General features: G+C 38.6%; 3 protein-coding genes across 3 annotated transcripts; 2 read left to right on the top strand and 1 right to left on the bottom strand.

Moving 5' to 3' along the window:
- Positions 1 to 2,227: 2,227 nt before the first annotated feature.
- LOC118600035 (GTPase IMAP family member 7-like) lies at positions 2,228 to 3,066 on the bottom strand. Its single transcript, XM_036216620.1, has 3 exons — positions 3,060 to 3,066; positions 2,355 to 2,960; positions 2,228 to 2,244 (listed from the first exon to the last, which is right to left on the bottom strand). The coding sequence occupies exons 1-3, from the start codon at positions 3,064 to 3,066 to the stop codon at positions 2,228 to 2,230; spliced, it is 630 nt and encodes a 209-aa protein (XP_036072513.1).
- A 5,019-nt stretch (positions 3,067 to 8,085) lies between these two features.
- LOC112141080 (GTPase IMAP family member 7) lies at positions 8,086 to 12,630 on the top strand. Its single transcript, XM_024264126.2, has 2 exons — positions 8,086 to 8,222; positions 9,374 to 12,630. The coding sequence occupies exons 1-2, from the start codon at positions 8,216 to 8,218 to the stop codon at positions 10,492 to 10,494; spliced, it is 1,128 nt and encodes a 375-aa protein (XP_024119894.1). The 5' UTR covers positions 8,086 to 8,215; the 3' UTR covers positions 10,495 to 12,630.
- A 2,803-nt stretch (positions 12,631 to 15,433) lies between these two features.
- LOC112141086 lies at positions 15,434 to 21,955 on the top strand. The gene is made up of 7 exons (XM_024264133.2): positions 15,434 to 15,716; positions 16,998 to 17,131; positions 17,473 to 17,940; positions 18,194 to 18,430; positions 18,519 to 18,743; positions 20,865 to 20,901; positions 21,029 to 21,955. Exons 1-7 carry the CDS (start codon positions 15,539 to 15,541, stop codon positions 21,745 to 21,747), a joined length of 1,998 nt encoding a protein of 665 aa, XP_024119901.1. The 5' UTR covers positions 15,434 to 15,538; the 3' UTR covers positions 21,748 to 21,955.
- Positions 21,956 to 22,452: the final 497 nt, after the last annotated feature.

Genomic DNA, 22,452 nt, shown 5'->3' with positions numbered 1-22,452 from the left:
ACAGCCTGCTCGTGCTCTGTGAACTTCTCCACCTTCAGCACAATCAGAACCGCATGAGGCCCGGGAGAGCACTCAGTGATGCACCGCAGTATCTCACGTTTTATGTCTTCTTCTGAATGATCGGGTGCCAAGAGACCTGGAGTGTCTATCAATGTGAGGCTTCCTCCGTTGACTTGTCTGGTCTGGCTTTCAGAAACACAAAAGCTGGAGTCAAAGTTACTGACTTTGAACACAGGATTTCCAAAAATAGTGTTAGCCAAACTGCTCTTTCCATTTCCCGCTTTTCCCAGCAGGACAACCCTTAGAGGTTTTGGCACTGAGGAAGGAAAAACAATAAAAAAATCTTTACATTTATGAGCTGAGTGTTTATAAATTACAGGTAAAAGTTTAACCTTCATTTTAATTCCATATTTAAAGAAAAACAAATAAATAACCTGCAGATCGACATTTGAAAGAAACTCAATCAGTCCACTGCACTGAACGTTTTTTGCATTAAATCCATTTCACTCACCGAGTTTCATCCTCAGTAGATGGTATCTTATTAAAGGTTTATTCATGTAATCTACAGCTCACTCATACAGGCCAACATTAAACTACAGCTGATGACTTGTTCTTGTCATTATCTCTAGATTAAGCTGGACACTAACCATCTGGAGTGGCTTGAAAATAATTGTAAGAACCTTAAATGTGAATTGGAGCTTTATAAATGCACAAGAACAAACAGAAAAGACAAAGGTAGAGATATTTAGCACCAAGTTTTCAGATGAAAACAATAATTAATACAGTCTAATTGTTGACAAAGTCAAAAAACTTACCGTTCATGATGGATAGAAATGTGAGCAGAAAATGCAGACGTCTTTATGCTTCTCGTCTCGTGCTCTGTCTGTCTCCTTTCCTTGCAACTTCTCTACCTGTCAAACTTGTTTCTTTGAACAGGTGTGACAGCAGCTAACAACGCTCGCTCTTATTGATGAAGCACCAGCTCAGTTATCCTTTATTATACAGATACAAATGTCCAGCTGTCACTTGAAATCTGAAGTTTTCTTTTAAGAGTTTTATTTTATTTTATCTTAATTTTTATTTCAGTAAAGAAAAAAAACAGATTAACATTTAATATAAGTAAAATTTATAACATTTTTCCACAATCGTTCTGAATATGGGAGTTTTAAAAACTTCTGTTCCTTTTAAATTATAAACGCTGTCTTTTGTAAATTGGCTTTGAAGGTTGATTGGTAAGGCTCTCTGGTATGCCTTAGTCTCTGAAATATTAAATTCTTATTGGATAAACTCTTTCGATTTTAATAGATTTAAATGTATAAATGTAGGTGGCTGGTGTTAGAGTGGAGGATGCTGAAGACAGGCTTAGATGGAGGAAACTGATTCGCTGTGGCGACCCCTGAAGGGAAAAGCCGAAAGGAAAAGAAGAAGTAAATGTATAAATGTAGAGGCTTGCAGGATCCCTGTAGTAACTCTACAAAAATAGAAAAGTTCATCAATCAAACTGCAAAAAGAGCTGGGTGTTTTCCAGTAACAAAGAAGGAATTAAATGTTCTAATCCAACTGTGAGGGTTTGACTTCTTGTTCTACAGAAACGTCAAAGTGTAACCTGACTGACAGGCCAGAGCATCTGAAAGTGAGAGGAAAAAAAATAATAAGTTATATATAAAAAAAAAAACAATTGTGTTAAAAATAATTATATATATATGTGTGTGTGTGTGTATTGGCAGTTGGATGTACATACTACAAAGAAGTTGAAAGACAGTCGTGTGTTGATGTGTGAGTTGCAGTGTCATTAAACAATTTTGGATCCTTCGTGACACAACAAACTCAGAATGCCAAAGAAAAAAGAAAATAGTAAAAACATGAATGAGTGTGATTAATAATCTTTTATTGATCTTAATTAACAAACAAAAATAAATCAAGCAAGAACTTTTAGGCAATGGTTTTAAATGTGATTTTTTTTTTTTAGCAAAAAACAGTTTCAATTCAGAATTTTTTATCATCCTTCCCTTTTATGTTTGTATTTGCTCTATCTGTAACATCTATACATGTAAGACGAAGAGACAGGTTTCATGATTTTCTTGACCATATCTCCTTTTCTTCTGGAGCTCATCTTCTCATGATCCTAACATTTGTCATCTATTCTAACCCAAGAGACCCCAATGGTTCCCCATCTCTCAGAACTTTTACTACACCACCCAAGAAAGTCTCTAGTAGAGTTTTTAGGCTAACTGCTGAAGTTTCCTGTAACATCGTTTCAACCACATCTTCTTTAGCCTTTTGTGGGCTCTCATCTGGTGGAAGCCTTGCCTTTTCTTTTTCTATTTTTTCCTTCACTGCTTTAAGCATCTCACTGGTATAGTAGCCTCCTTTGTTTGCCTCCGTAATCTTTTCAATAGAGTTAAGCAGCTCCTTTATTTGGAAAGTGTTGCTCCTGTAGTCTTCCTGCTGGCTGTTATTCCAGTACTTGTTATCAACGACGTGGCAGCGGCCGGAACATTTCTCCACCAGATGATTCAGGTCTTCACTTTTTTGGACAAACTCTTCAATTGTAACTTCTTCAGGCAGCTGGTCACCATGAGTGAAGAGCACCACTGTGAACTTTAAAGCATCTTCTGAGAAGTATTGGGTCATTTTCTTCACCACCTCCTTCTCCTGGTCTGTGTACTTCTCCACTTTGAGAACGATGAGGAACACGTGAGGACCAGGAGCACACTCAGTGATGCACCTGACAATCTCACGCTTCATCTCCTCTTCAGACCGACCAGTGTCAAAGAAGCCTGGTGTATCCACAAATGTGATGTTTCTTTGATTCATAGACTTAGACTCTGCTTTACATTCGCTTGTTCCTGATGTGGCAAAATGATTGACTTCAAACCGTTTCTCTCCAATGACGTTGTTGGCAAGGCTGCTCTTTCCAGCTCCAGTTTTCCCCAAGACCACAATCCTTCTCTCTGGCTCTGCAACACAACAGTGACATGGTTTGTTTTACAATTACCCTCTAATCATTCCAAGTAACTTATAACTATGTGCACAAATTAGCACGTAAGCAGACTTACCATCCATGTTGGAGGCGAATGGCAATGAGAGCAACTCACAATGTAGAAGTTGTGTCTGTGTTTTTATGGGAGTGACTCAACCTGCTAAACTTGTTCGTGAGCAGCTTCATTCTGACCAAAGCTTACAGATCTAAACAATTTCAGCACCAAATTAACAACCTGAACTTTTGAATCAGACTGGGGAACATCAATAGTCAATGGATTGGCTAAAGTTTAAAAGATGCCCAGAGAAAAACAAAAGTGGAGCTTTATGTATTTAGTGAAGTAGGAAATGAGGAAAGGATAGGATAAATGGAGGAAGATGATTAACCATGGTAACCTCTAAAAAAAGTGGCCGAAAGGCAAAGAAAAAGTAGAAGTGTCAACACCAATGACTCTTCACATGCAGCTTGCTGAGAGAGTTAAAGAGAGTTAATAAAAAAAGAGCATAACTCCCGGGCCGGGAAGGAGTCAGAAGCTGTGTCGTCACCCATGACTGTTGTCGTGGTAGATTGGTCAAAATTCTGATGAAAATGTAAAGTCACAGGGTAAGGAACAAATTTTGCCTTTGCTTGAATTTGTGCTAAAAGTTGCGATCGCAACATCCCGAAATCCTGGAGTCAGTCCGACTTATGTGAAATTTTTAAATCTGAAGGAGCTGCGAGAATTTCCCAGGAGGGAGCACGCAGCCAGTCCATGACGCACACACTCACAGCGAGCCTGCATAAAGCAATGTCATCTGCTCTGCATTATTCTTATTTTAGAAATAGGCCTATTAAGGTAATTATGTGCTAAAACATGCAAGCGTAAATAATACACACACAAACTAGAATCACACACACACAAGTTTAATTCAAAATTTATTTGAATTTTGTATTGATCTTTTAGCAGTTTAATGGTGTTTTGTGCTTTTCATTATTATTAATTGCTGCTTCTACAACTGAATTTCCCTGCGGGGATGAATAAAGCTGATCTTGAATCTTGAATCTTAATTCACACACACATGCAAAACTAAATGTGAAGTTGCTGGAAAAAGAGGAACATGTGAGAAAAATGCGTACATGTGGAATATAATGTGGGAACTTGCTTGACAAAAACCTTAACTTGTGTGAAAAATGTTACATGTATAGAAAAATCAAACACACACAAGATTTATTTTGAGGTTGTGGGGAAAAAAACAACTTGTAAGACTGTGTTGAAAAAATCTTTACTTGAAGGTTCAATTTTCTTCTGCAGAAAAGTTTCACACAAACGCTCTCGGAGTCTCAGCGTATTTCTGACTTTTGTTACAAGAGCTCTTCCAAGCTACTGTTGGGTGAATGTGGGATACAACCTGGACAGATCGCCAATCTGTTAGACCCGCGGCAGTTCTCTGGGGCCAGCCGGCCTCCCGGAGTGTAGCAGAGCTAACTTGCTCTATTCGCGGGCAGACAGACAGCAGCTGCTAGGTCCAGGGGGATGCCTGCTCAAGCCTCCTGAACTTTGTGATATTTTCCTATTTTCATCAAGACAATAACAAAAAAGGCCTCCTAATTTTTATTTTCCAGGCCATGCAAATTTGTACCGCGAATCCCATTCGGTGTAAATTCAGCATAAAAGTGCCAGTCATGCAAAACTCACAGGCCGCATTACCTTTAAAATTTCATATTAAGGCAGGGGCTGCAAAATGTAATCTCGAGGGCCACAAATACCCCACGGGACACCAGTTTGACACCCTTGTTTTAGATCACATGTGCCAAAGTCAAGGCCTGGGGGCCGGATCTGGCTCTTTGGGTAATTATATTTGACCCTCCAGATTATTTTATTTTATTGTTATAAATGGCCCGATGTTATCTAAAGCTTATTTCTAGCTTGTATAATTTTGACAAAATATATTTTTATGGAGAGTAACATATTGAAAGTTATTTAGGGTTTAAGTTGATTTATTCTGGAATAATATTCCTGCCTGTTTGAACTCATAGCAATATTAAAAAGTTATGTTTTTAAAGTTTTAAAAATGTGGTTTTAGTTGTTCAATAAATGTTCATCCTGTTCATCCCGCGACCTAGGCTGTGTTTTGGATGTTGGCCCCATGTGCGACTGAGTTTGAAACCCCTACTTTAGATGATCTTTCTTTCTTTGGCTGTTTTACCCACAATTATATAATATTTTACCTGGGGTGCCCAAACTTTGACCCCCCCACTGTACTTACACACAAAATCCAAGGTTAAGAAAGGGTAGTTAAGACACAGATGTCTTCTTTTTTTGACCCCGCCCACATCCTGTGGACAGTGCAAGGGGCCTGTAAGTGCCTTTTTTATGTGATAAGTTCAGGCTCCTTGTGGGAAGCCTTACTGTTATGAAATCAGACAAAATGTAGTTTGTGTCAGCATCATATGGATAATTATGTGTCCCATGTACACCCCATCCATGCGCACTTACTAATGACTTGAATGTGGCATTGGGGTAGGTTAAGTGTGTGCAAGGTAAATTATACTCATGGATTCTTCTCAATATACCAACCGCATAACAAACTTCTGTTCCATTTTAATAAAGTCCTTTGAGGTAGCCATACAAGTCTTAAGAGAAATCGATCTAGCTGCTTCTCTCTATCGAGTTGCAGTCACTCCTCTTTATTAAGATGTAGCCGTTCCTCTCTACAATCCTCCATTGGCCCAACCAAAAATCTCATGGAACACATACAGGATAACCTTTGTACAAGTGCATGTGACTAAGGCTTCAGACATACTTTGGTGCCAGGTGGACTTTGATAAAGCCTGAGGCCAAATTCTTCCCTTACCCCTACAGCTTCTCCCTACCCCGACATTTAGCCCTCCAAACAGAGGATTATGGAATAATCGTGTCTGGAAATTCGGACACTATACCTACTGCATGACGTCATCAATTGTCGCCAATCAGCTATATTGACTCATAGTAGCCAGCACTAGGAAAATACATAAAAAAAATGTTTTTATAAAAAGGTCATGATAAAACAAAAAGTTACTTAAATTTGATTGTAAACTTCTGTGCTTCAGAGCACACCAACATAAAGAGATGTGTTTCTCCTGCGTGGCACAGCGTGACGCAGAACACCCTCTCGGCAAAGGGATACTGTAAGGACTCACTCAGGCATGTCCTCCTCCAACCACCAGATGATGCACAGCTGATCATCCTCATCAGAACCAACAGCATTTATACCCACTCAACTTCAGTCTGAAGTCTTGATCACACTTACCTGTCAGTCTGAGCAGGTTTCCCTAGTTTGACTCTCTGTGTTTTTGACCCATTGCCTGCCTTTTGACGCTGTCTATGTCTTCCCCCTGCTCTGTTCCATTAAACCGTTTGCACATGGATCGTAACGTCTCAGGCTCTTTGTCACAGATACAAATACCCTACAGATACCCCTTAAAAAATTATTTTGGACACCACTCTCTCTCCTAACGCCCCTACAATTGGAGGGGTAGGGAGAAGCCATAGAGGTAGGGAAGAATTCTGAATTGGCAGAGCTGGTGTGTTTATTGTTTTTAAAGTGTGACTTTATCAAAACCAAACAAACCAAGTCGGACAAAACATGTAGGACTATTTGTCTAGAATTAGGAATCTTTATTCACCATTCATTCATTCATCTTAGCCGCTTTGTCCCTTTTGGGGTCGCGGGGGTGCCGGAAGCTAACCTGGCTACTGATGTGCGAAGGCGAAGTTCACCCTGGACAGGTCGCCAGTCTGTTGCAGCCCCCCAATCACACACCCAATCATTCTCACTTTCACACCTAGGGGCAATTTAGAGTCACCAATTAACCTATGAGGCATTTTTTTGGACGGTGGGAGGAAGCCAGAGTCCAAACCCATGCATGCACAGGGAGAACAGGCAAACTCCACACAGAAAGGTCCCCCATTGGTGTTTCTGTTTCATATCTCCCACCTGGGACTTGAACCAGGGCCTTCTTGCTGTGAGGCAAGAGCACTAACCACTATCTGGGGGCAAATCTCTATTAATCACAGGTCATGGTGATCTCACATGATCTTATGTAAATAAATATTTTTTTTTAAGTATAGTTACTTAATAGAGGCTTATTATGTATTTGTTTTTTGTTTGTTTTTGGTAAATGCAAACTTTAAAAATAATAAATCAATGCATATAGCACAAATTATTTGTTAGTAAGTCTTTTTCTTAAAACCAAAGTTTAACATTCCCCTTAAATAAATGTCGTCCTCAAGTAAAGTTATTGTCATTGGTTAAAAGATGGCTCTACAATAAATATTCTTTGGAACTTTACATGTCTAGTTTTCAAAAAGTTGTTCAAGTTTCAGTCACTGATTCTTTAGCACAAGAAGAGGAATCTTTGCTTTGGTAAACAAATCTAAGTTTAGTTTTATTGTTAAGCTCTCATTGGAAAAAGTGTTTCAGACAATGATTAAAGTGTTTTGTTTTTTTACTTTGTGACAGAACAATCCCTTAAACCAGTTTTGCAATAGAAAGGTTATCACAACTAAAAGAAGAATGAAGTTGTTATTGTGGCTGCATAATAGAAGCCCCATTTCTTTCAATCTCATCTTGTCTTACGCAAGATTATATTGTTTCCTGAAACTATTGTGTTGTGTTTTTAAAAATAATTCCATTCCAGCTTGCTTTTGTTGCTTGCTTTTTGTTTTTTAAGCACTGGATTATTTTAGCGACGTGAATGTAACAAAGGGACAAAGAGGTCTTAAACTGGATCAAAACCACAGATGAATGGTGACCTTTTCTATATTTTCAGTTTTGGGATTTTATTGCGATAAATGTATAAATAAAGCAAGATATTTGCACTGATTTTTCTGTCACCCAAAGAATAATAAACTTTAAAAGAAAAGTTTCAGTTTCCTGAAGCTAAAATCTGGAAAATTCTCCCTGAGTTTATTTAAATTTAGACATAAAAAGTTTCTCTTAGATAAGTGTGTGACAAATGAATTATTATCATCTTATGACATAGTTTCAGTGCAGCATTTTGTTTTAATAACAATGCTGTCAAAGTGCTTTTTGTTTAAAGTTTGAACCAGTTTGTCATGCAGAGAGAAGGAGGTCCTGTTTTGTTCTTTTAAAATTCTGTTCGAGCAAAGTCAGACTTGAAAAACCAGTGCAGAGGTAAATCAAACCGGCATTCAGCACAAGAAATACATTTGTTTAACAAACAAATTGATATTAATGTTTTTTCTTCAACATGACTGGTGAGTGAGTTTTTCTTCTTTTTCTGCTGGCATAAGAATAAGAACATTATTTCAGTTCTCTACAATTTCCATAACAGATACGTATTGTCAGCGGAGGCGAGACATTGTCTCACCTGTATTCATCCTCACCTGCCATTATGAGATGTATCGGCTGACTCTAAATCTAAGATTCAGTGCCTCACCATCTGCAAACCTCTCTGCATCTAACTGGTCTAAATAAAACTCTGAGCATGAACTTGAGTTAAAACTAGGGCTGGGAATCAATTAAAAAAATATGACCTGATTAACTAAAAAAAACTAAACTTCTACTAAACAACTAAAATTCAATTTTTAGTTTACAAATTTATACCCATTTGTTTAGAAATACATTAACAATCTAATTTTTAATTTGAATGTGTTCATATTAATCTGGTACAGTTCACATATTGTAAAATGTATCAGTGAAATAATGAGATTGTTAATATACAGTGTTACATGGATTCTCTAAAGGAGTTCTAACAAAAATGTAACATTGTAAACATTGTTCTGCTTCTCCTGGAGGACGTTTCAGTTTGGCCACTAGGTGGCGATCCTACTATAGAAGCATACTTAATTAAACAGTATGAGGGGAAAAAATGAAGTTTTCGACCACAAACGGTTACTTTAAAAATGAGTTCCTTTAAAATAGTTTGGAAAATTAATGTCTGTAAGTAAATAAAGATGTTCATTTTGTCAGTAATGTATTTTTTGGTCAACTGAGCGTTAGCATTAGCCGTCCTATGGGAAATTCTATTGAAGGTTAGCATCAAACCTACATTTGCTTCTTGGAGAGCGACTTGCCTGGACAACACAAACGCATGTGTCACAATTTCAAGATTTGACTTTGACTTGATAAAAAAGACTTAATCTTGGCCAAACTTTGCTGCAGAAAAAAGCAGGACCTGGTCACAGCATTAAAAAAAATGTAATTATGAGATCACTGGAAAATATTTTGCAATAGATCAAAAGATGAATGGAATTGGACTTTAAAAGGAAATGTCTATTTTTCTTTAAGCAAGCTAGAATAATTGTTATGCTTAGTAAAATAAGTGTAAGACAGACTTAGTCAAAATGTAATTTTAAATCACGAGAAAGACATTAAGTGCTTAATTATTTGAACTCTTATTTTTCAGAACACAGGATTGTTCTTCTTGGAAACTCTGGAGTTGGAAAAAGCTCATTGGCTAACACCATCTTTGGAGAAAAAGTATTTGCGGCTCTTGTGTCATCAAATTCCGTAACATGTCAAAGTGAAACCAAGCAAATTCATGGGAGAAAGGTCACAATCATTGACACTCCTGGAGTTTTTGACACCAACAAGTGTGAAGATGATCTGAAATCTGAAATGACAAAATGTGTCACTCTGAGTGCTCCTGGAGTTCATGCTTTTGTCATTGTTCTGATAGTGGAAAAGTTCACTCAGCAAGAGAAAGAAATCATCTCTAAAATAAAGGAGTCCTTTTCTAAGGAAGCTCTAAAATATGCAGTCATCGTCTTCACTCAAGGTGATCAGCTGGAGGATCAGAAGATCGAGGACTTTGTGAATAAAAATGATGATCTGCGTGATTTTGTGAAGGAATGTGGAGGCCGCTGTCATGTGATAGACAACATATACTGGGACAAAGAGAGAAACAACGAGGAAGTGAAAAAGTTACTGAACACAATAGATAAGATGGTAGAACAAAACAATGGAGACATGTACACCAATGAGATGCTAAAACAAGTGCACAGCATGTCACAGAAAGAAGAGGACATAATTCGCGCCTCATCTAAGAACATGTCAGACAAAGAAATCCAAGCAGATGCACAGAACAGAGCTTCAAATGCAATTAAGAAAGCTGCTGGTATTTCTACTGGAGTTTTGTTAGGAGCTCTGCTTGGATTGCCCAAGATGGTTGGAAGAGCTTTACCAATATTACAATCACTTGCAAATTATTTAGGAGTAAAAGTTAAAGAAATAGAAGATGTAGTGAGAGATATATTTAAACCTAAACCTAAAGATTCAACATATTCAAACATAGTTGCACATACGGCAGGCGGAGGAGGTGTGATAGAATTGGTACGTACATCAATAGGGGTAAAAAATCTGTTTGCTGTAGGAATGTTTGCAGTTGGCGTTTGCTGTGTTATAGGGGCAGCAGAAGGAGGTGTAACTGGATTCATAGAAGCTGTCAAAGCAGACTCACCAGGAGAGGCAGTAACAAACACAGCACAAGCTGTTTGGAGGTCCACCACAGCATCATTCTGTCCTTAAACTAAAATGTAAAGAAAACACTTTGATACTAAAAAGGCTTAAAAATATTCTGCTGTAAATAAAACATAACATTTAAATTAATGTATGTTATTCGTCTAAATAATTCTATCTTTTCAGCATTTTTTTAACAATCACGTTTCACTTTTCTCACTTAATTTAAAAGAACTTGTCCCTTTAGGCTACATTTTTAAACAGTTAGTTTTCCAAAATTCTGTTAATTATTTAATTATCGTTCCATTTATTCTAGTTAAAGAATAAAAATGAATGACCAGGCTTGTGAGTAATGATTTAGATGAATAACAGCATTTGATTTTATTTCCTTTTATTGTTGTTATTTTATTTGCCTTTTTTTTATATTTATCTGTATTATAGTATTCAAACATTTTTCTGTGTGTGGCATTTCTGGGCTTTCATTAAGAACTATTCAGCTTTGTAAAACTAAAGTTGTGTGGTCTGTTGTCTCTGTTTGTTTATAATTAGATCAACCACATGTGCAATTTGTCATGTCTTACTTTTTATTATAATCAATGATAGTCCCACATGTCCTCACTATGCTCTTCTGTGCTTGGCGGACACTGCAGCGATGACCCCCCCTGGTCGGGCTGGGCCTTTTTCCTTATATATACAGTTCTTAAGTATTTGCTCAGTTTTATTGTCAAGGGTTATTTTGGGGGAACTTGGTGGGTTGAGGGACTGGTACTTATTTTGTGTAAATGTCCTCTTTTCTTTATATGTATTCGTTTTTTAACACTCTGCATTTTTAATTTGTATTTTCTTTGCTTGTATGTAAAGCACTTTGAGATATGAATAAGCATATGAATGAAAGGCGCTAAACAAATAAAGTTTGAAGTGTGCTGTATTTTTGCGTTGTGGTTTATGTTTTTTTTTTTTTTTTTTTGCATGGAAATGGGTTCCTTTTAGAGGATGTGATGAGTTAAGTCCCCCTTATGAAGGAGGGGGGAGGCAGCTGTCATGTGATTGACATCAGATAAATCGAGAATCTAAAATCTAGATGTTCTTCTTGTTGATGTTGGGCAAAATTTTACTCTCACAATGTTCCAGTTGAGACAAAAAAAATGTTCTTTTTAGATCAGTGTGTGTCTTTTTCCTATTTGTTGTGATATTTTTTGTGTAGGTTGGCTGTGGCTTCTCCTGGAGAGCCCAACACACTCACCTGTTAGAAGTGGCACACAACTGCCAGCACTTTAAGTTAAATTGTTTGTGCCCTATTTAAGCTCCTTTGTTTCAGTGCTCTATGTTTTAGGGTATTTTCTGTTTTTATATAAGTGGCTTTATCATTCCTGCACTATGACCGGTTTTTTGTTGCTATGCTGATCTTAACTTTTTTTTTTTTTCTTTTAGATAATCTATCCCACCCGGAGTGGCATCTTGTGTCTATTAAAATCTTTCTCCTTACTACACTTACCTGTTCGGTCCTGCATTTGGATGGTCCTGATACACCATAACATTACACCGTGACCGTGTCAGATCCAGCAGAAAGAAGTAATGCCAGTAAAGTTGTCTCTAGCTAAGGAGGAAAGACCAACCTTGTTCTAGGAGATGTTTGTCTGACATGCAGGAACTTCATTGTTGCAAGACAAGACAAAAGCACATCACCCTTTTTTCTCAACAAACCAGACTTTGACCTCCAGAACCCTTTAACAGCACCGCTGAGGGTTCTGAGGGTTGTTACCTGTTCTTGTCCTCTTGTCAGCTTTAGTTTGACCTCAATCTTAATGATTTTCCTTCTTTGCATAGAAAAGTTGCTTTTGCTCTAAGTTGTCATATTTATTTATTTATTTTTGATTGGTAGAGTAGCTGAGTGGGACACAAGAGCAAATCATTGACACTCCTGGTGATGGAGCATGCGTTTTTGAATGTGTACCTAAAAACATGAAACCCCGTTTAAGCACCAGTCGGTGCACACACTGTTCAGCCATGAAGGTCTGCCACCGAGTGAAATTCCCTTTGTTCTGTTTTTTTTTTTTTTGACTGTTCTCAATGTTTATTCCCCCCTTTCTGATTCCTTGGGAGGGCTGCTTGGTGGTGCAGTGGTTAGCGCTCTTGCCTCACAGCAAGAAGGCCCCGGTTTGACTCCCGGCTGGGACCTTTCTGTGTGGAGTTTGCATGTTCTCCCCGTGCATGCGTGGGTTTTCACCGGGGACTCCGGCTTCCTCCCACCGTCCAAAAACATGCTTCATAGGTTAATTGGTGACTCTAAATTGCCCCTAGGTGTGAATGTGAGAGGGATTGAGGCCCTGTGACAGACTGACAACCTGTCTAGGGTGTACCCCGCCTTCGCCCATCAGTAGCCGGGATAGGCTCCGGCACCCCGCGACCCCGAAAGGGAGGAAGCGGTCAAGAAGATGAATGAATGAATGAATGAATGTTTCCTTGGGAGCACTCCTGGATTCTCCAGTGGACCAAACTTTTGTTTCGGTATGCTTTGACAGTTCTGTTTTGGTGTTTCTTTTTCTTTTTTTTTTTTTTTTTAAATATTGCTGTTTTTTCGTTTGTTTTTGACAATCATGTTACAGGTAGAATACATTTGAATGTTTTTCTTTTTTTTGCTTAGGCTTGAATTTGATTAAAAATTGGGTTGATTTGGTGAAGTGTTGGAGCCAACCACCAGTAAAAGAAGACCTCTTTTCAAGATGGAAAACCCATTTTCCTGTTTGGCTTCCTTGAAGCTGCAATGTATGCTTCTTCCTTTTCATATTTTTTTCCAATTCATTCATTTTTGGAATGTTGCGTGGAAAAAATAGATAAAGGAAGAGAAATTTGACTTTTTGTGTGGAAAGTGTTTTTTTCTTCTGACTCTTTCAGAGAGTTTTCCACCCAATTTCTCCAGATCTCTGACCAGACTCCTCCTCACCGTGCAGCTGCCTCCCAGCTTCTTCAGCTCAAGCAGGGAGTGTGCGGTGTTTCTGACTGACGAGAGTTTCAGACCCTGGAAACCTCCACTCTCCCGACTGATTAAGTTTTGGTAGATGATCTTTATAAAGGACTCTCCAATACTCTCAAGGATGAACTCGCAGCACAGGAGATGCCAGACATTCTGGAGTAGCTGATCCACTACACCAGGGGTCACCGACCCTGGTGTCCGTGGGCAACAGGGTGCCCTCAAGGACCAAACAAGGTGCCTGCAGGTCTTTTCTAAAAATAACTTAACTCACTTGTGAGCTGCTTCCAAAATTCAATTTTATTCTGTTACTTTTTTTAAAATTACACTTGCATTTACACAAACGTAAAAAATATGTTCATGATACATGAACATTCCAAAGTTTATGTGACCTCGGACCTACTCCAATTCAAAGATCATTAATTTGGTTAAAAATGCTGCAGATTTGGTCATTAGTTCAAATTGCGCCAAGATTTGTTTAAAAATGTAAGTCAATTTTTCTTTACTTTTAAACAATTGCTAAACATAAAACAAAATAGTGAAAATGGGAATTTTTTCCTATGAAATTAAGTGATCATCTGAAAATGTTACAATTATTGAGATTAATTAATTGCTGAATATTGTTATTTTCTTCTTAGCTTATTGTCTTGTTGATAATTATGGTGAGAAATCAGTGTCTATGCATAGAGGAGTATCATTGTTCATTATTAATAATGTGTAACCTAAAGCAAACTATGCAAAATGTGTTATTTCAAAATGGTAGCCCTTCGTATGACTCTGTGCCCAGGAAGTATCCTTCAGGGTCAAAAAGGTTGGTGACCCCTGCACTAAACCATACTTATCAATCAAATGCATGAAAATAATGCCTCCCTCCCATTTTCCAAAACTCCTCCTGAACCTGTACAACTGCAATTGGAGGCCCAAGCAGGCTGCCTTCTCATCCCACAGCGGTTTTCTGTCTGCTGTTGTAGGTATTATGTGTTCTGCCTGCACGATCGGCACGAGTACTTGTGACTTAATAACACGTAAGATTGCAATTGGTCTGGACTGTTGGACTACAATCGTGTGACAGAGGACTTGAGAGACATGCACCATTACTATGCATTAAGTCTTTACGAGTGAAGAACTGAGGTCCGAACAAGTATACTTGTTCAAATAAATGAAAAACGCAAAGAATCTAAAGAATCCCAAAAAGTGATCATAATGTTTATTTTTTAAATAACACAATAGCTAAGCTAACTCAGAGGTAATGAAGGCTCACTGGGAGCCGACTCTAGCCTAAGAAAGGCAGAAAGATCAGAAATAGAAAGAAAATTGGGGATTTTGATACTTCTGATTCTTAAATTTGTATTTGTTTGTTTGTTTTTTCTTCCAACCCCCAACAGTCGGCTGACCGCGCTTTAGCTCTGAGTTAGCTTAGCTGTTTTTGTTTTGTCATCCTCTTACTTACAACAAATTTTACAGACATGTTTTATTTTTTTAAATCACCTAATGAGTGGACTTGCATGTCTGCTACTTCTTTTAGGGCTGTTTTCCACCACTTCTGTGTCTTAAATGATCCGCTGGTAAAATGTTTACACAATCAGCTGACAACCACAAAACACGATTGAGATTGCTGTATTTTGATCTGTTTTATTAAATTCTCAACAGCTGTGGCGATCAAGATAATTGCCCTGTAATGGCATCAATAGCATTTTTGAAATTTCTATTTTATCTTAGTTAAATAAATAAACTTGAACAGATATGTGCAATTTGATCAATCAATGTTCCTGCAGTCGATGTATAATCCTGTGACCCGACGTATTTTTTTTTACAATTTATTAACAGGAGTAATTTGTATTCAAGACAAAGAAGTCGTATTCAAAAGAGATATGTTAAACGTAAAACTAAATGTTCTATTCATATTTTTTTTGGCAAAGCTTTGCACAAAATATTAATGTGTGCACAACTTTGTATTTATAAATACGAATTTATCTTTATGAGTACAACTTATTCTTCATGAATACGTTTCTTTTTGACAGCTATATTACCCCATAAAAGTCTTATTAACTGGAAGCTCCTCCCACTTATCAGGTGGTGATTTGCGTGCGTTCGCCAGATCAGTGTTAGAGCTGCAGCTGTTTTCTCTGCTCTTTAACCACAATGGATGACATGTCCGTGACGCACCCAGTTTTCCTGGAGAGTTCCAGACCTCTAGAAGACATAAACAAGAAAGTCACGCGTTATTTCTGTATGAGGCGCAAATCAGGCGGAGGAGACTGTGGACCTCTGACCGCTGTGCGCCAAAACATCTACAGGATCGACTTCAGAGACCAACGAGGTACAGAAGGATAATGTATGAAAAAACATACAGCTGCTGACAGTTATTATGTATTTATTTTAAACGCAGAGAGCTTCCCTTTACTGGAGACGATTTATCATTGTTTTGGTAGATAATTTTCTATATATAGATAAAAAAATATAGATAATTTTTCCCATAAAACCTTGAAAAACGTAATTTTTTTTATTATTATTTCTACAATGGGTTGGAAAATTAGTAGTTAATATTTTATTTTAGTTTGGATATAAATATACTGAGTTTTTTTTCTCCTTCTCGTTAACTCGGAATAAAAACAGCAAATCGAGAAGGAAAACGAAACCTAACTCCCTCAGTCAGGTCTGTGTATGCCGTCAAGAGTGGGTGTGGCCACAAAGTTGGGAAACAGTCAAATGCGACTAAAGCGTTGATACATTGCACTTCACACAAAAAAATTAACAGAGGGGTCCAAAGAAGGTAAAAAAAAAAAAAGATTTAAGAGCATTTTCTGAAAAATTACAGAATGAAAAAGATGAGGGGAGGGGTTAGTAAAGGGATCACCAATCGTTTAGATTTTTATTCAAGGGTTTTTAACTCTTCAGATTATTTGAGTTGAAATAGAGCATATTTTTTAACTTTAAAATTGAAAACAGGCTAAAAATAGTTTAGTGTGGGTGGGAATATGTATACTTATGAAAACAATATTTAGCTAACAAGAATTAAATTAAGTTAGTAAGTAGATGGGGTTGTTGTCCTCATTAAAAAAAAAATCACTAGGAAGAATGCTTTTTTTCCAGCTAATCTTAATTACCAGACAAACATTTTATAGGTGCAAGATCAAAATAAAAGTGTAGAAGGATGTTGGAAGGACGGGATCCATAACATTCATTCATTCATTCATTCATCTTCCTGTCCGCTTCTTCCCTTTCGGGGTCGCGGGGGTGCCGGAGCCTATCCCAGCTACTGATGGGCGAAGGCGGGGTTTACCCTGGACAGGTCGCCAGTCTGTCTCAGGGCCGGATCCATAACACAAACCTTGAATTGTGCTACTTAAGTTTTAACATCTTTAAAAAGTAAATTCCAAATTCAGCAAAAGTTTTATCCATTACTGTATGAGAGGAGAGTTATCCTTCAGCACCACCAAATACATCCTTCTGTTCTCCATGGTCCAGCAGGTTAACTTGAAAACAGCTGAGCCAGAAACAGTAACCCTAACAAGTCTTTAAGCCTCACAATAATGTTTTGACTCAGTTATTTATCCTCCTTCATGCAGCTGTGGTTTGTGTTTCAAATCTTCTGTCTCAGACCAGCAGGAAGTCCTGAGAAGATCCCCGCATGTTGTGGAGCTGGAAGATGGTTTTGTGGAGATCAGAGTCAGAAGCAGCTTGGAACCTCCCACCTCCTCATCCAGCCGCAGTACCTCACCTTCTCCAGCAGAGGTCAGTGTGGGAACTTCATTAGAGTTAAGGATTTATGTCAACAGCTTTTTTCTTTTTTACTTTTACAAAGAACAAGATATATCTTTGCAAGAACCATTTTAGGAACAAAATATTCAAACTTAATATGAAAGAGCTTTAAGGTATTAATATAAATTAATAAAATGAATTCTTATGTTAAATTATCTAAAAGTTTGAAAAAAATCTTATGAATCATTTTGATAAAATATATGGAGTAATCTTTGCTGTATGAGTGTCTAAAAATCTGTAGCAAACATTTGTAAGCCTTTAAGGAATAAAAGTAAAGTCCTTTAAACCAGTTTAAATTCCCATTTTCTTCACAGGGCTCTGAGGTTGTTCCGGGTGAAGATCATCAGTTTTCATCACTGGAAGACAACCAGTTTTGTGAAGAGGAGTTCATCTCAGCACGCTCTGCACAGCTTGACCCACAGGAGGAGGGTTCTTCATTTGGGTCTTTGGCTGGTTATTCTAGTGAAGTTAGTCACAGGAAACCAGACCAGGGCGAAGACTCTGATGGGTCTGCGGTCAGCTTTGAGGAAAGTCCAGACACAAAGAAGACACACCAGAGCACAGAGGAGTGTGAGGTTTGCCCCGCTGGAAAGACTGTTGGGGAAAGTCCTCCAAAACATGAAGACACATTTGATTTGGAGAAGCCGTTTCCTTCAGATAAGACTCTGAGTGAAGCAAGCAGACTCTGTGACTCTGAAGTCCAGACAAACACAGATGCTGCTGGAGCTGCTGGGGGGTGTGTCCACGTTCAGATAGTCCAGGGAACCATCGAGATGCAGGAAGTAGGAAGTGTTTTACCTAAAAAACTCAGTAGACATTGATATCATGTTCTGTGTGAAATTATGTGCTTTTCAGCTTAAATGTGATTTGTGTGTCTGCATTGAGAAATGTGTGATGAAATGATATGGCTGACTTTAATTTTAATTTATTCCAACTTAAATTTTCCAAATTGTCCTGTCTTTAACAGCACATTTTAGGTTCAGCAATGAACCATGAACCAACATTTTCCTGAAAATCTTCCTGTCCTTCTCTCAGACAGACGCTCTGGTGTCTCCCATGGTTGGCCACACCCACCGGTCTACTCGTCTTGGAAACATCCTAGAAAACATAGTTGGCTCTCGTCTCACTGAAGACTTCGATGAAGCAGCAGGAGACGAATGGATGCCGGGGGACTTTGTGCTGGTAGAGGGACTGCCTAGACTTCCATCTAACGCAGTGTTCTTCCTCGATCTCATTCCATGGGATGGAGATGATGATGGAACTGCAGTTCAGGTGGGGATCGTCTTTCTGGAGAAGGTCCCTGTGGGCATAGTATCTGTCAAACAAACAAACTCATTGGGCTGTCTTTAATTGTCTTCAGATTCTCAGGTTGGGGATCAACAACATCCTAGCTTGCTGTGACGACAAAGGCTTCAGATCTGTGGCTCTTCCTGCACTCGGAGAAGGAATTGTCCTGGGTTTTCCCATCAGTTTGGTAGCCAGAGTCATACTGGAGCAGATTTATGAATATGAACGTAAACGACGAAGAAACAAAGACCTCTTTGTTCATATTGTCCTTCTGCCTGAAAACAAAGCAGCTAAAGAGGTACGAAAAACAGATTTTGTAGCTTTCAAAGTTTATTAAATCTTTTACTACTGGTTTTTGCTTTTGTTGTAAAGAAAGACAGAAATTTGTCATGTTACTTGAGAGCATCATCTATGTCAGACAGTCCTGTAGATCTGAAGTAAACAGACAGCAGATATCCCAAGCATCATATAAACTGAGAGTAAGTCTTAAAAAAACCCTCTGATACAGGACAAAGAAAGGTCAGACGGAACCGTAAAGGGTCATAATCCTTTATTAGAGCTTTATGAAAGCCTCTTGTGTTAGACAGATTTTACTGTCACAACAGGGGTTTATTGAGTATAAACCCGTTATATTTTATGCTAAACCTTATTTGTAATGATTATGTTTATATCTTTTTTTCTTTTCTTTTTTTTGTTGGACTGGACTGAAGAGAGGGGTGGGTTGGCACAAAAGAAAGGTACCAGAGGGGGGCTTAGAGAAAAAAATGAGATGTAACAGACGGTAATGACATCATTAAACAACCAGGTATAAATAGCAACCTGGAGTGGGCGGGGCCTGTCTACACACACACTCATTAATTACAAACATACTTGTTGGCTAAAATAGTCTTCACACTTAAATTAGTCAAAATGTACACAATACAACTGCAGTTCACACACTTACGCATACAAACCCAGAAATGTAAAGCCTTTAATTCTGTCATGCATACTATTAGTGCAAAGGTGACTTGACACCTGTGCTCAGGTGAGTGTTTATGTTTTGCCGAGATGGATGATAATGGAATGTACAAGGGGGGAGAGGGCCCTGCCATCCCCACACTAAGACCCTTGAAGTCTATTTTAAGTTCCCCTTTGCTTGGGAACGTGAGTGAGCCTATGCCCTTATCTGCCTGGGCCTAACCCCCATGGTAGGCTCTCCCAGTCAGATGGAGCAGTTCAGGATTTCCAGATGTGTCACCAGAATCGAGATCTGTTACATCACCCACATTGGCATCACCAAAGCACCACCCTGGAGTGCCTGGCTCCTCGGGCTCTTCCCACATGCCCCAGTTGGGTCTAGCTCACAGAAATGACATTGGATCACTCCCCTGAGGGTCCACTACCTGCAAGATAGCTTGTAAAGGACTGTTGGAATGTGGTTTCGGAAGCAGTCAAGTGGGGTTCCTCATCAGCCCAAACCTCAAGTCATAGATTTTAGTTTTTCAGACATGGAGTGTAATATACTGTATGTTGGAGGGAAGGAGTCTGAGTTTTTGTAGGAGGTCGATAGGCACTGGCTGGTTCTGGGCTGGTTAATCTTTAGTTGACAAGAGCCAAAACCCTGCCTGTTTTTCTGTTCTCCCCGTACTGCTTGCTGCAGACTAGCTGACTCAAGTGATCCCACATCCTGATTTGTGCAGTTAGCATCAAGCAGTTCAGGGACATACAGTGTTATGGCTCTTCAGGGCCCAGGGTTAGACAGCCCTGGACTAGATATGGCAGGGACTCTGAAATGTAATTCCTTTGTAGTGCTTAATAGCTTTCATTCTGGAGTTGTTCGTTGTGGCTGGTGTGGGTTTTCTTGTGAGACCCTTGCCCAACTGCCAAGTTTGGAGTTTTTGCTTGTGGAGGATTGAATCCCTACATCCCCATACCTTCAATCATGCAATAGTGGCCAACTTTCTTGGTGTCTCTTAAAGGGATACTGGAAAGAACATCAATGGGGGAGACTCATTAGTCCTTCTGGGGAATGTCAATGTCCATGTGGTAATGATGGTGCCATTTTGAAGAACGTGACTCAAATGAATGACCCCCTGATCTGACCTCAAGTGGTGTTCTGTTGTTAAACTTTTGCTTTTGCCTCGGTATGTCCTGGTGTGAGAAACAGGTCTGGTGGATCAAAGTAGTTGTTTGACCTTTCTTAGTGAACGTTGAGTTACTTCTCTAGGTGGAGGGGTTTGGTGTCATCTGGTCTTTGTTCCAGTCCATCGGGATGAAAATGGACCTGAGTCAGGAAGTGAAGTGAAACTGTTTTCTCAGTTTCAACTGCGGAGTACATGAATCCTGAAACATGGCTGCAGTCATCATATAGGCTACATCAGTTCCACTTTACTGACATACTGATCACCTTGGTATTTGTTTTAACTTCTCATCTCTGCAGGCCTTCACATCTGTGCAGGAAGACTTCAAACTCAAAGGTCAGTGTGGAAGTTCACAATACAAACTAAATGTATTTTATAAATGTATTCAAGAGAATAACTTTACAACTAAGAACCATACAGAAAACATGAGATAGTTGTGCCTACCAGTCATTCTCCTTCTCAGGATCAAGGAGGATTGTCCTGCTGGGAAAAACTGGATCAGGAAAAAGCCACTTGGCCAACACCATATTTGGAGATGACCTCTTCACTGCACATCATACTGCCAACTCTGGAACAGTTTCATGTCAGGTTGAGACTAAATGTATCAATGGAGCAAGCATCACTGTGGTGGACACTCCTGGTTTCTTTGACACAAGGCGATCTGAGGAGGATATGAAGCCGGAGATCATCAGGTGTCTCAAGGAGTCCTCTCCTGGGCCCCATGCTTTTCTTATTGTGTTTAAAGTGGGCAAATTCACTAAGCATGAGCAGGAAGTTATTGACAAAATCTGCCAGCTTTTTGTCAGTGATCCCTTGCAGCATGCTGTGATTGTATTTACTCATGGCGACCAGCTGCCCCCGGAGATGAAAATTGAGGAGTTTGTTGCAAAGCAACAGGATCTAAGCGATGTGGTGCAGAAGTGCGGGGGTCGCTGTCTAGTTTTTGACAACAAACGCTGGAACAACAAACCGCCTGATCAGTACAGGAGTAACCAGTTCCAGGTGCAGGCTTTGCTTAAAACAATCGACAAGATGGTGGAAGAGAAAAAAGGAGGCTACTACACCAATGAGGAAGAGGAAGTAATACAGAAAAAGGGAGAGAATACAGGAGAATCAGCAGTAAGCTTATCTGGTTCCAGAGGATTCTTTGGGATGTTCTCTTGGTTTAGAAAAAATAGTTAAGTTTGCGTTCAAGTGCTATGAAAATAATATTTATTATGTACAGCACAAATGATTTCTTTGGTAAATTTACTTGACTCACAAAGGATTCTAAAATAATTATTTTTTTTACAATTGCTGCTTTATCCCATTTTTTTATGTGCCAACATTATTTTCTGCCCTTTTGAAGTTTGTTTTATGCTGTCTAATAAAGCCTAAAAACTATGCTTGATTTTTAAGGAATCGCATTTACCAAAAGCCTCCTTTTTTTGTGAAAATGTGTGTTTGATATGCACGCTAAAGATTAGGGCAGGGCGACACGGAGCATTTGGGTATGGATCCAATACCGTTCAAAATCACACATTTCAATATCATTATTTTTTGTAAATGCTGTGGATGTGACATGAACCCCAAAATCTCAATTATTTTTAAATTCCATGAATCGTTTTTATAAGTTTCCTTTTTTTTGATCACTTGACAAACATAAAACAGAATCAAGACAATATTTTCAGTTACATGAATGGAAAAAAGTTTATTAAAATGAAAACTTCAACTCAAAAACTTAAAATCTATTAAGTTATAAACTGACCCATCAGATGCCTCAGTAAAAGCATGTAGTGCCCGGGCTTACCAACACGTTTTTTTTTTATACAACTTTTTAACATTTTATTTTTTTATTTTCAGTTAAAAGGGCCATAACATGGCCACATTTGTATCGTAAAAAATTTC

Source organism: Oryzias melastigma, linkage group LG18 (assembly GCF_002922805.2).
Source record: "Oryzias melastigma strain HK-1 linkage group LG18, ASM292280v2, whole genome shotgun sequence".
Taxonomy (NCBI): domain Eukaryota; kingdom Metazoa; phylum Chordata; class Actinopteri; order Beloniformes; family Adrianichthyidae; genus Oryzias; species Oryzias melastigma.
This window is presented reverse-complemented; position numbering and strand designations above follow the sequence as displayed.